The sequence below is a fragment of the Cyrtonyx montezumae genome, unplaced genomic scaffold (assembly GCF_038088225.1).
Source record: "Cyrtonyx montezumae isolate F1298 unplaced genomic scaffold, pur_monq_1.0 scaffold_20, whole genome shotgun sequence".
Classification (NCBI taxonomy): domain Eukaryota; kingdom Metazoa; phylum Chordata; class Aves; order Galliformes; family Odontophoridae; genus Cyrtonyx; species Cyrtonyx montezumae.
Genome location: NW_027071937.1, coordinates 7,792,831 through 7,806,638, shown reverse-complemented (window position 1 = coordinate 7,806,638; position 13,808 = coordinate 7,792,831). Strand labels below are relative to the sequence as shown.

General features: G+C 46.1%; 1 protein-coding gene across 1 annotated transcript in view; it reads left to right on the top strand.

Annotated features, from left to right (window-relative positions):
* Nucleotides 1-13,808, top strand: part of CACNA1B (calcium voltage-gated channel subunit alpha1 B) — a 259,780-nt gene that overhangs the window by 231,191 nt on the left and 14,781 nt on the right. Inside the window, 2 exon segments of the mRNA XM_065737625.1 lie at nt 2,136-2,263; nt 8,438-8,534. Of these exon segments, the coding sequence (XP_065593697.1) occupies nt 2,136-2,263; nt 8,438-8,534 (225 nt within the window).

Below are 13,808 nucleotides of genomic sequence, written 5' to 3'. Positions count from 1 at the left end.
ATATATTAAGAGATGTGGAGCCCTGAAAGCTCCTGAAAGTTAATGCTCCATTTATAGATTGTTCTCTTTACTTCAAAGCCTAAATCCTTCCTTGTACAAATCCTTCCCCAAAAGTCAGGCGTTCTCATTGCTGTTTTCAAGAGCATCATAATTGCTGAACTTCTTTATTTCATAGTAATAATAACAATAATTTGCACATCTGTGCAAAACACGGTTTTGAACACAGCACAGCCTGGATTTGCTGGCAGGGCAAATGGGGAGCCCCAAAAAGAGCTGAGGGAAGATGTCCAGCTCCCAAACCAGGAGCTTTGATGCCAAGCAGCTGGACTGCTGCAGCCAGGGCTGGAACTCATTTCTTCAATGTGCTCAGCACTTCATTGCAGGGAAATGTATGGTTCCCCACAGGCGATTAAAGCATTACAGAGCTGCAGCCCTGCCAAGAGGAGACATTTTTATGGTTTGTTGGGTGTTGTTACACCGTGGATTTGGGGGGGAAATTGGGTAATGTGTTTGCTTTTTGATATTGTTTCTAGCTCTTTGTGGATGTCCAGCCTGACATCATTTTCCTCCTTTAAATTTACATTGAAAAGAAGCATAAATTGAAATTAAAAAATACAGAAACTTTAGAAGCAGCTTTCTGCAAGCAAGGGAATCTGTACCAAGCCACAGCTGGAGCTGAGAGCGATGCGAGGGGCTTGGGATCAAGGGGAAAATTCACACAGGTTTTGCTACCTATTGATTCTCTGGGGGTACTGTAATATGTGTGGAGTACTTGTAGCATTGCTTGTGTTTCCAGAGCTATTTTTGGATGTCTCTACATCAGCATACAGATACTGTAATTTGTCATGGACTGTGCTTGTCTGCAGCAGTAAATTGTGCCCACCCCAATATGAAGATCTCTTCCTCTTTCCAGATTGCTCAGGGACATGAAAACTGCACAAACCCCAGACCTCTACTGATTTTCTTTTTAAGTGACTGGCAGATGCTGATCAGCTGGGGACCGCCATGTTCAGCTTATCTTTGCTGTTTGCTGCCATGGTGCAGAGCAGCAGCATTCACAGCAGCAGGGACAAAAAGATGGAAATGTTCTTCGTGCACATCAGGACTTTCTCTGGCACAGGAGCATCCATTTCCATCCACCCTCCTTCTGCCAGCTGTGGCTTGATCTTTTCCCATTGAAATCCTCATGTCTGTTCTGGCTTTAATAAGAGGAAGCTCTTAATATACTAAAAGCATTTTCTAGGTTCAGCCATGAGGGAGGGAACCTTTTGTGCGTCCTGCTCCTGTCTTTCAGGGAATATTAAAGGTTTGAATGTTGCAAGCCTAAAATAGGATGATCAGGCTGAAGAATGGCTTTTCTTTCTGCTCTTTTGCTCGATTTGCTTTGATATCAAAGTGCTGGAAGAGCTGGCACTGTCATGTTGGTGAAGATGTGACAGCTGGACTGTTCCACCGGTCTGTGGCCATGCTGTAGCATCTCACTGGTGATAGAGATGCTGCCAAACTCTCCACGGTCAAGAGCTGTGCAAATTTGCTGCACACCATGGAGCTGTAACTGACTGGCAGAGGGCAGGGGATGGGGAGGTGAAAGCAGGGCACCAGGGACTCAGTCCTGTCTTTTCCAGGATCAGTCTGAAGTGTGTATGAGCTTTTTGGTCTCTTACAGGTTGTCAGTAGCACCTCGTGGTGCTGCGATGGGTGGAGTTGTGTGGTTTGGGCCCTACTCTGAGAATGGGAAAATCCACACAATTTCAGAAGTTCTCTGCTCAAGGTCCTGTAACCAGCCATTCTGCTGCCCTTGCAGCCTCTGCGGCCTCCTGCAAGCCTAAATCTTCACAACGTGAGGCTGTGGTGTGGGTTTTGGGTGGGGATGAGGCTGATGTTCCCAGCAAGAACTTGGAAGACCTGAGAATGCCTCTCCATTCCCCATCTGCCTGCAGCACTTGGCTCTTGCAGTGACTTTGATAGAGCAGTGAGGAGGACAAGGCAGGGCTGCTACCCTGCAAGCAAAAAGCAGCTCCTGTAGGAGACGTAGACAATTCCTGATCAACAACAGTGTATCTTGCTAAGAAATTCTTAACTTTCCTGCTTTTGTTTCTATTCTATTTCACTCCATAACTGCTTCTTCTCTGCAGATGTTGAACCTATTTGTGGCTGTAATTATGGACAACTTTGAATACTTGACAAGAGACTCCTCCATCCTTGGGCCCCATCATTTGGATGAGTTTGTTCGTGTCTGGGCTGAGTACGACCCAGCTGCCTGGTATGTGTGCTTTTATACTTGCATGTGGATAAAAGGATTTATGTTGGGTATGGGTATATAAATGCACATAGCCTGTTCTGAATGTGAATACAGCTCCAGAAAGAAAAATGTCTAAAACTTGAAGTAACATTAGAGGTAAATGATCCATTTTAAATTCACTTTGTATTGGAGATGAATTAATCTGATGTCATTATAAGAGAATTTCCATTCAATAGACATAAACCAACAACTCAGTAAAGCCAAACACAACCACTGTCACTCCATGTGCAACACAAGGCCAAAAATTGAATACATTTCAGTAACCTTAGCCAAGTGGCCAAGCAAAAAAGTTGTTTAGCATTTCCAGAAGCAGCTTTGATTGCCTTTGGCATCTCAGGCCAAAGATATGCTGAACATCCTGCCACTGGCAATGTTTTTCTTGACTCATTCATGAAGCTAAGCCTCACTGCTGCTTACTCGGGCAGCATTCCTATCCTAGCAGAGAAGCACATGAGCAGCTTCACAAATCCTATGCAGAGATGTGGCGTCCCACACAAAAACTTCAGGTTTTCAAGATGTTCTTTCTCTCCTTTCAAAGGAGATGATGAACTCTGTTGCTGAGATACAAGTTAATACAAGTTCTGTGGGCCCAGAATTGGTCTTTTGCTCACAGGCACCTGTAGGACAGCAGGGTGTGATGCAAAGCTTATTAGTATGAGGGTGCTGTTGCTGAAAATAGGATTTTTAAACAGACATTTCTCATCAGACCCTGTGTTTTGATCTTGGAAGCCTCCTTCTGATGACATCATTGTAGAGGGAGATGTTGTTCTTATAAATAACATTTAACTTTTGGGCTTGCAGTTGAAACCTAAGACACATGAAATAATAATAAGAAAATGCGGTAAGCCTGACTTTGGAAACATCTGAGATCTCAGTGATGAAATGTGCCTGATATGTGATCACGGTAAAGAAGAAAACACTTCTCTCCCAACTTGATGATGAAGTATTGGGTTTTACTGTTTTGTCTCTGCTTTCCCTACTCCAAGACAGCAGCTGGGAAAGCCAAACCCCCTACCCTGGCAGCACAGCCCCACAGGAGCAGCTCTGTGCTGTGGCAGACCCAGGAGCCATTCCTGCAGCCTTTTAAGGGATTAAAAAGCATAAAGAAAAAGCTTGAACTGGAGATTGCTTCTCGGGCAAAGACTGACTTGAATATTTTCTTTTTACCTTCATCTGCATAAAGTCACTGCACAATAGTTCTGGTGACTGTCACTGTCATTTCTAGATGCTCTGAGTTGCAGGTCACAGCAGTAATTTGCAGCTTGGGTATTTGCCTGCTGGAAGGCTTTTTTTTTTTCCAAGCCCTGCTAATTTTGCTTCCATCCTTCTCTCCACAAGTTACACTGCAGAGGATCCCCTCTGTATTTGCAATGAAGTGGCCTGCAGCTCTTAAAACCTCTTCACTTCTTTGTTTCTCTTCGGTGGAGACAGATGCAGACAGGGTTTGTATAATCAGGATCTGAAACTCCCTGCTAGGATACAATTAAACTGCTTGAAAATCTCACTGACATTGATTTAGACTAAGTTTAAGTGTAAACCTGTCCAAAATGAGCTGTGTGTGATTTTTAACTACCTCCAAGGCATCTGTACCACAAGCCCACATATATATGGCACACATACTAGAAGGTTGTGATCTCTAAGCGGATTTTCCTTACCACATGCTCTGTAATACAGACATGTCCTTTGTGGGTATTTGGCAGGGAGTAAATAACTATTTTTGTCTTTCAAATCCAATCCTATCTCTTAGCACTAGCTAAGTGAGACTGAGAACTTGAGAGGGCCCCTTTTCCACTTAAAAACAGCCTGACTAGAATCCATGGGAGAAGACACACATGTAAGGGGAAATAAGAAGTACCAGTGTTTGTGTTCAGGAGCTTCCCACCCATGGAAGCTTAAAGATTTTCTTTCGCTGTTAACAATGAGCACGGAGGTTACATTTTGTGACTCACCCATTCACTTCTAGAGCTGTTAACACAAAATACACCATAAATAAAGATCCAAATTCTGATTTTTCCCTAATCTTGTTCCCATTTTGCTCTGCTGTGAAGCTGTTGATGTTGGCAGAGTGACTGGGGGCAGGAGTGCAAACTGAGGGACAGCTGAGGCGTGGTGCTCAAGCCTTGGTCCTGAAGCATGTGCACGTTCTGTGTTTTCCATGTGTGAATCGTTCCACTGAAATCATTTATGTTTCTCAAGTGGGACTAACATTTCCACAGTGTAAGAGGAATCTCAAATCCATGCCTAGTTTAAGGCCAGAACAGATCTTTTGAACGTTTGGGCTGAGCTCCTTTGTAGCCTTGGACACTGTATCTCCCTGTGGTGGTCCAAGGATGGAGCTGAACAAGCTGCCCCTTGAGGCATTGCTCCCAGCAGGACAAATCACACAGTTTTCAGCTGAAGATCCAGAGCTGCTGCAAATCCATTCTTCGGTCAGTTGTTTGTTCCCTTAGTTGGTCAAACTCACTGAAAGAAATCTTCCATCCAATTTTTCAACGTCAACTCCCAGTACATTATGTCTGTAGAGCAATAATGAATAATGGCCATAGTACAATTTGCATGAAGGTATAATCCCAGGCTGCATTAGCTATTGCTTTTGCCTTTGACTGTTTCATGCCTTCTCTCAAGGTCTCCCCCTTGCCTGTCCTAAGCAAAAGGAAATGACCGTGTTTGCCCACTTTCCGAAGCTTGAGAGCCTTGATGAAAGATGCTAGCTGGCTAAGAAGTACACATTCTGTTACATTTTTGTTGTGTAGGTCGTGTTTTCAACACAGATATACTGTGTGTGTATTTACATACCTATTTCTGATGTCAGAAACCTTTGGCTTTGTTATAACCTCCAACTTTCTCAAAAATTTTCTGGGAAAGATATATTCAAAAGGAAGTTAAAAAGCACAGCTAGCAGCTGGCGTGACTGCGTGTGGCACTCAGGAGGGGTAAGTGTGGTAGAAGTGTTGCATTGAGGGGTGCAGAGACCTCAGGCATCACAGAAAAGGAGAGGGAGAGCTAATGAACACGAGGTCTGAGGCTGCGAGTTATCCAGGGTAGCACTGAATTGAAGGGTGAACTGGGAAAGAGCATTTCCTTTACATCCAAGACACATCAAGTGAGAATTTCCTTCCTTATACCCTACTCCCCAGTGCAGAAACATTGGAGTTATTGGGAATGTTGGTTGTGCTTTCCCAGTCCCATTCCTTGTTCCTGGACAAGGGACATCCAAGGAAGGTCCCACTGAAAGCAGGGAAACGCTCCTATGGATTTCCTACATGCTGATTTTGCAAAGCCATTCTAAAATTGGGGTAAACTACTTGACTCAGTTAAACCAATATACTTTTTATAACTATGATTAGGCCTGCAGCCAAAGACTTGCACAGTCCCACTTGATCTGCTTCTAAATTAATAGTTTTGAGTTGATTGTGAAGGTTTTGAATAGACCTTAATTTTTCACATCCAAAAAAGCAGTAATATTGAAGGAGCTTTTCCAAAATATTCCAGCCTTCTTTATACAATGTACAAAAATAAACACAGTGAAGCCACATTATCTCATTTTTCTTTAGAGGTCATTCTGAAGTTCAGCACAGCTCTTTTCGTACATGATTTGGTTACTTACAGAAGATTAAGAAATTTAATCCTACTGTTAAATTGGCTGGAAATATTGTCGTGAGTTAACGAGACCGACCATAAAGCTGCCTCAGGGCATCTGATTTCACCTTCTGGTGATGGAGACTCCATTTTCCCAGTGCTGGTGGCCCTCGAGATGCAGTTGCTGTCCCCCCAGCACATTGCTCACTGTCCTCACAGCAAGCTGAGGCTATGTAGGTAATAACAGTGGGAGGTAGAGGTTCCCAAACTCTGTTGAGCCTGTTCATCTGAGTCCCAGTAATAATCCAGTAAATAGACTGTTTGTGTGCTGCGGGCCCTGGTTTTACTGGGCTGCTCAGTGCTTGGCAGTGGGTAAGTGCTGTCTATGGACCTAGGGAAGTAAAACACAGTCATACAGGAAGCAAAGTGCGGTGGATGGGAAGTCTACCTTATGACATGGAAGGTTTTGGGAAAGAAATATGAGTACCAAGCTTTTGGTGAGCAGCGGGAAGCGTTCTCTCTCTTCGTGTTAAAATCACTTCTTCATCACAAACCCAATTGTTATCAGGCTAACTTTGCTTTTCAGCGTGGTTTGTCCTTCCAACCTCTTTTGTTTGAAGGGAAAGGCTGATTCCTCATGTTTTTGCTGTCATAACTTCTGATGTTTTCTTTCCAGTTGCCGGATTCATTATAAGGATATGTACAATTTGTTACGTGTAATTGCTCCACCCCTGGGCTTAGGAAAGAAGTGCCCTCATAGGGTGGCATACAAGGTTTGCAACTTCAGAGACTCCCTCAAGCATTTTCAGTTTTGTTCTTATTTCTTATTATTTTTTTTTTTACCCCCAAGTGCAAATGCAAAAGGTACAGCAAAGAAACTGTAACGTAACGAACTCGCTGCCTGACCAAGGAATGATTGACGGACTGCATCCTCGCTCCTCCATGCATCTCATCCCTGTCCCATCCCTTCCCACACCCAGCTGGCTGGGGCCAGGCAGCTTTATGAGACAGCCAACCCTCGAGCTTGCATCGCACAGGGCCTGGGTGGGAAGTGATAGGGAAATGCAGCACAGTGTCAGAGTGCTTCTCTTTATATCTGTATGCCAGAGAGAAATGTTATCCCAGGATTTCCGGGGAGCAGCAAGAATTCTGGAGGGCTTCACAGCATTGCCCCTCTAGTTGAGTGACTCATGTTTAAACCCTTCCCTTTCCTGAGCTGGAAGTACATTTAGGAATGGGGCTGTAGGGCTGGTTGTCCAGGCAGGGGAGAGATAAGTTTCTAACTCCATAAGTTCATAAGGTTGGAAAGGACCTATGAAGGGATGAGCTTTGAGCACACCCCACTGCAAGAGCCAGGGGTTGTGTTGCAAGCAACACTTGTGTCTCTGAGCTCATAAGTTATGTTAGATGTAGCAGGGAGCCTCCTAACCACAGAAGGTGTGCAGTGGTGGGGAGCTGAGGATGGGAAGATGGGCTTTGCCAAGAATTCGGAGGCACGGAGCCCTCTGCCAGGAGCAGGGGCAGAGGAGGGAAGCCAGGGGAAAATTGTTGGCTGCTGCTACAATTTGTGTCTCTCATCAGCCTTCAGATTAACCCTGAGCTACGAAGCCGGAGAGGTATGTTAACTGCATTAGTTACTAAGGACAGGAATAGATGGGTTTGGTGCAGTGGGTTCTCTCGTCCGCCTACTGCTGCGTCAGTGCTTTCCATAGGATTTGAGATCCATATCAGGGCAGCAGGATGGCATGTGGTGCCTGCTTCTGCAGCTGTCCTTCTTGAAGGGTTTCCATGACAGCACACAGGGCAGGCAGACGCACATCAGTGGTGGTGGGAGTTGGTTTGAGGAAAGAGGGGACCACCAAATGCAAGGCAGAAATAAATCTACTTTCCACCAGCATCCTGCAGATTGAGGGCTGGGCTCTGGTTTTGCCGACCCCAGGTTTGGTTTGGCTGGAGTTCTGCAGACTTGCACCCTTGACTTAGAGCAGTCTCTGTCTGTGCCCCTAAGCATATTAAGTTTTAAGATTAGGATTGGCTTTTCCTTCTCTGGCAGTCCATAAGCTAACCTGATAACCCAACTCTTCATTTGCTGAGGGAAAGCCCCGTCCCATAACTCTGCCTACCAGCTCTCCCTGGCATGGTGACCACAACCTCTTGGACCTGTTTGGGAAGCAGGCAGGGGAAGCACACCTCTGCCCCCAAAACCCAACGCAAACCCAAGCCCTCCCTCCCAAACAAGACCTCAATCATTCCTGGCTGCAGGGGACGTGGGGCTTCCCCAGGGTGAGGAGGAGACGTTGGGTGCCGAACCACAGGAATGGAAGCGGAGAACCTTCCGATTGACCCACCGCCTCTTTGCTTGGTTTGGTTTTCCTGAGAAATCTGATTAACCGGATCTCTGTTTGTTTTTTTTTTTTTGTCTGCTTTCCCCTTTCTCTCTCCTCCTCATTTGCCCCGCTGTGTTGCCCTCCCCTTTCCCCACCTCCCTTTTCCCCATCCTGCTCTGGTTTGATTTCCGTCTCCTCTCGCTTTTGCCTCTCTCCCTCTGACTCCAAGCGGGCGCATCAGTTACACAGACATGTATGAGATGCTGAGACACATGTCCCCACCTCTAGGCCTTGGAAAGAAATGCCCTGCTCGCGTTGCCTATAAGGTAGTCCACCCCAGCAGCTCCTGCCAACCCACCAGCTTTTTGTGCCGTGGCTGCAGCGGGTGCTGTTTCTGTGACATTAGTGTTGTATTCCTGGGCTCCTTCTAGTGCTCTCTCTGCTTCCCAAGCAGACTGGATTTTGGATCTGCTGCTTTTTTTTTTTTTTTTTGTAACCATTTTTTTGGTCTTTGAAATGATGGCACATCAGTTTTGTCTTTCTTACTATGTCTCTGCTATTTCTATCAGTGTTTCTCTCTCTTTCATTCTGCTTCCATTTAGGCTACTCTGGGGAGGGTGCTAATGAGTAAATTACCCTGCCACTACAATCCCCATTTGTCTTTCCACTGCTCTCACCAGCCCATCAGTATGATGGTGGTTCTCCCCTCTTTAAATTAGATTGGTGTAATTAGAGTAGGCAGTGTTGTAGGAGTTAGCGAGCTATTAAACAGAGGCAACGCCAGAAGGGCTCCTTAAATACCCTCATGAAAGAAATTATTTTAATGCAAAGCATTTAAGATGGTAAGATGAAGAAATCACTCAAACTGATTGTTGATTCTGAAAAACTTTTTTAATTGAACCACAGAAAGGCATTATAGCCCACAGAAAGGCTGCTTGCTAGCTGCTGCCTTGATGAGCACTGAGGAAATTCAAGCAGACACAAGGCCATCTCCTTGGGATCTTCTACTACAGAACTTCACCATTTCAGAAGGAGTCTGCCATGAGCACCTAGAATTGTGCAACTCAACTCAGTGTCCATTAAACCCAACGGGGTTGTTGGTTTTGTGGGTGTTTTGTTGTTTTTTTTTGCAGTTGACCACATTTTGGCTACCACCAAGCCTAACTTTCGTACCCTATCGTGCAGTGGGATGCAGTGGCTCCAGACCACAATGTCCCTCCCAGAGGTGCTTGGTTGGTTGGTTGCTTTTTTCCACTGAGCCCATATAAAAGCCAGGTTTTGTAAAGAAACTTCAACTAAGCCAAAAAACCTGGGCCTGCCAGGATGCCTAGTAGCAAGAAAAGGTTCAGGTATGGCTATCCTTCCTCGATGTGTTGGGATATAAAGAGCAAAGTGAGCAGAACATTAGAACTAGCCAGTTAGATATCTTCTCCATACTCACCTTGGTGCATTTCATGCTATAGTAGTAGCTGTTTAAAGGAGCACCTCTGTTTCAGCAACTCAACCCCACCTTACCACAAATCCCCTTGAGAAACCAGGCTGCCCTTATGCCCTCCCAGCTACTGCTGATGGATACCCGCAGTTAAACACTTCCCTGAAGGTACCAATTATGCACAGAAACCCCGAAGCTTTTAGAGCAATCAATGGCTCCTTTTAGCACCTCTGAGTTCCCATTGCCTTCACAGGGAGTGGGCACTGCTGGGAGCTGTAGATGTTTGCAGCTCTGAGGTCACACACGTGTGCCAGAAGTGTAAAGCTGACATTTTTTTCCCCCCCTCCAAATCTTTGAGAGGGAGGGAGGAAAGAAAGGAATACTTAAATAACACGTATGAAAGTAAGTATTTTAAACAAGGCTTTTGGCTGATTTTCATAGTGAGGAGTCTGTGCCTCTCTGTGACGGTTCTCATCTGCTGCAGAGGAACTCTCTAGATGGAGGCACTGCAGCTCTGCCTTCCCAAATCTGTCTTTTCCTTCCGAGTTAGCTGGTCTTTGGCTTAATTTGTCTTTACAGAGAAAATCCACAGAAGCTAGGTACACGTGCATGGTTTGTTTTTGTTTTTTAAAAAAGTATATGTATATATACTATATATATATATATATATATATAGAAAGGTATGTTTAATTTTTACCCATCCACTTAGAAACCTCTTAAAGGTGCCTGTGTGTGGCTGAACCATAAGCAGAAATTAATTGAACAGCTCAGATCTCAACTGTACATCAAGCTTCTGAGTTTGAGGGCAATCTCATTCATTTTGTCCCTCAGCACAGAGCCACCAGCCATGCGAATATGAACCTGAGTCTGGTTCTGAGCTTTTCCCACGGTCTCTGCACCATTTCTGCTCCCTCCCTCTGAAAGAAGCAATATAGATTTTTACAACTTACTCCTCTGTCTGGCAAAAGCCCTTTTGCTCCACACGTCCACCCTTTTCCTTTCCATATATATGATTTCTCCCGGTCCTCTCCGTTTGTAAAGGCTTTGTGTGTTTTTCCCCAGTTGTCACCCTTCTCAGTGTGTCTGTGCTTGTTTCGTTTGGGTTTTCTCCTCCTTGCAGCCCTGTTGGCTGCTGTCCTTCCTCTCTGTTGCTCTCTTGTTCCCATTTCCCAGCTGTCCTCCTGGGTTTGTGTGCCCAGCCTTGGTTGGAGCTTGGCTGTGCATGTGGAGTCCTGCAGCACTGGGAGAGCTCTATCCTGCAACCAGGGTGGGGGAAATGGGAAGAAATGCCTTTTAAAATCTCTTCTGTCTGTTTGGATGAAAGAAAGGGGTGAAAACCACTTTGACTTCACTCTACTGCCTTGAGATTGGATCTCTGTCCCATTGGCTGGTTGGAGTTGCTTAGTTTTTACTCTTACTTGGGTACATCCACTCTCGTTTATTGAGACTTGGAGGCCCTTTAGCATCAGCTTGTCTATGGTGGAGGGCTCTCGGTTGCTATTCAGTAGTAGCAATGTTTTCAGCAGGCATCTGTGCACTTTGTGGCTGTTGGTGGATGTTTCCACTGGAGGAAACATCAAGGGGAAATGAGTGCCTGTTGCACAGAACCGTGGCAGGACTTCCCAGCTGAGGTGTGCAAATCCCTTGGCGGTTTTCAAGAAACACAGAGGTGTTTAGTGGGCATGGTGGGGATGTGTCGGTAGTTGGACTAGTTGGCCTTAGTGGTTTCCTCCAGCCTTAACTATTCCATGGTTCCAAGTCCCAGCTATGCACCCTGGCCTGTGAGAAGGGCTCCCTGCGTACGAGGAGTCTCCACATTCTTTGCCTTTGCTTTGCATCACAGAGTAGGTCTGTAGAACGGGTGCAGGAACTGCCTGTGCTGCTGCCGTAATTCTCATCGGAGGGAGGAAGGCTCGGGCAGCCTTTCTGGAGCTGAGAGAAGAGTTAAAGCAGAGCAGAATAATCACAACTAGGTCGGAGTGAATTATTCATAGCAAATAATTTATTCACCGAATTCAGCCTCATTTTCTGCAAGCGATGCTCCATTGTCCTGAATTTATTCACATTTGAAAATTATTCCCAGAGCAGATCTTGTCCCAGAGGCTCTCAGGAGCTGCTGATGAGGTGTTCTTAATAATTAAAATCCATCAGGGTGCCAGCTGGTTTCCCCAGCATCTGTAGCTCAGTGTGCTCTTCTTTCTGCCAACGCTTGGGCAAATGTTTGAGCCTGAGCTCAGTGCTCACTTTCTGGGTCACAATGGGAACCAGCAGAAGACTTCAGCCTCCCCCAGGTCCTGCTTAACCCTTGCCTGGATTTTGACACCCACATGAATTTCCCCGTTTCTCTGTCGTGTTCACAGTCTACGTGAACATAGCCCCAGAATTCTTCAGGCAGAAGACATTCAGAAACCAAACGCTGAGCAGGCACAAATTCCACCAACTCCACCTGACACAAAACTCTGGTTCCTTGTTGCCCACATCTTTATTTGCAATGAAATCTCTTCTCCCAGCTGGTGCTGGGAGGTGCCTGCACCCCTCTGACCATTCAAGCAACTGCAGCAAAAAGCATCACCGACTGTAACCCAGCTGGAATCAGTTACCCTTTGTTATTTGCTCACCCTCCATTTTGTGGTGCACAAAGTTAATTAGGGGACTCTGGAGACAATATTGCAGCTCCTCCCCCTGGGGCCTTTTCCTGGAGGAACATAATGAGATCCCCTATGCCTGCTCCCTCTGCCTCCCTTCCAAACTTTCTGATTAAATCCCTGAGCTGGAGATGGGTTCCCTCAAGCATGCATTGGGAAGACAAACAGGGACTCGTCTGCTCCTGCTACTCTTCCTTGGATGCTATTGGATATAGGAGACGAAGGGAGGAAGAGGAGCAGCATGGAACACTGTCCACCACTGGACTGTGTGGGTTTTGCTTTTTTTCACTGTCCCAAATGATTACTTCACCTGAACACCCCTTGGTTGTGGCCATCAATTCCCATAGCAATGCGGTGAGATGCAAACTCCCCTGCCCTCCCCATCAGCATGCTTTTATGGGGTCCTGCTGGGGTCTAGAAAGAGGGAAAGATGAGAGGCCTGTGGTTTTGGGACCCTTCCAGGTGCTCATTCTCAGCAATCCCACCCAGCCCTGGCTTGGGTACAGGCATTTTGTTCAGCAAAGCTAGTGTGCAGTTGTGCTTGCAAGCCTGAACATCATTCTTTCCACCTCTTGAAAATCTCCCTGTAAATCCTTCCTCCCTGATTACAATTGAGGAGGAAAGACCTTCATACAGCTTTGCTCTGCCTCCATACTTCTGGGAAATTCAGTTTTGGAAAGTGGGGGAGAGGACTGGGATATCATAGTCCCACAATAGTTTTTGCTGCTGGTTTGTGTGAGGATAGAGCTCTCCTGGAGGGATTATTTCTCATCTGCTTGTTCCTCACTGCCACGCATCTTCTTTCTCTCTCCATCTCTTTACTCTGTCTGTCCCACTGCTGTGGGATGTGGTGGGACCACCAGTCTCTGGGCTCACAGTGATGCAGAAATTTTGTGCTAACTTCTTGTGCACTGAGGGAAAAGTCTGAATTAAAATGCTGCTTCTTTGGAGGCAAGTGAACAGAGAAAACAGTTGTGGCCTTGCCAGCATTTGCTACTGTCATTGAGTTACAAAGGGAAGGGAGTCTTGGCTTTGATTTCCCTTTCTCAGAGGCTTGTCAGACACAACTGATAACCTCTGGGCACTCTTTAAGAGCTCTTTGAGATCACAGTGGTTTGTCTCAGCCTTCAGGAGGGAGGGTCAGTTGCTACATGAGTCCTTTGTGCACCGTGCAGTGAAACCCAAAGATGAGTAGTACGATTAAAAGGGGGGGGGGTCTCAGCTCTGCTAAACGTCAGCTCATTTGACAAGCAGACTTTTTTTCACCTAACTAATGCCCTGTGCACCACAACACCCACACACTGGAGATTTCTCCAGGCAGCCCTTGGTGTTACACAGGGTCATGGCACATGGAGCAGGCACTGTGCTCTTCCATGCACCCGTGCTCGGTGCTGCAGCAGCACGCCGGCTAGTGCTGAACAAAGAGAGGGTTTTGCACACTGATAGGGATCAAAGCCACAGCCTAAGCAGCTTTTGGACTTGGATGTATTTCCCTCCCGAGCGAGGGGCCCTGGCCAGGCTCC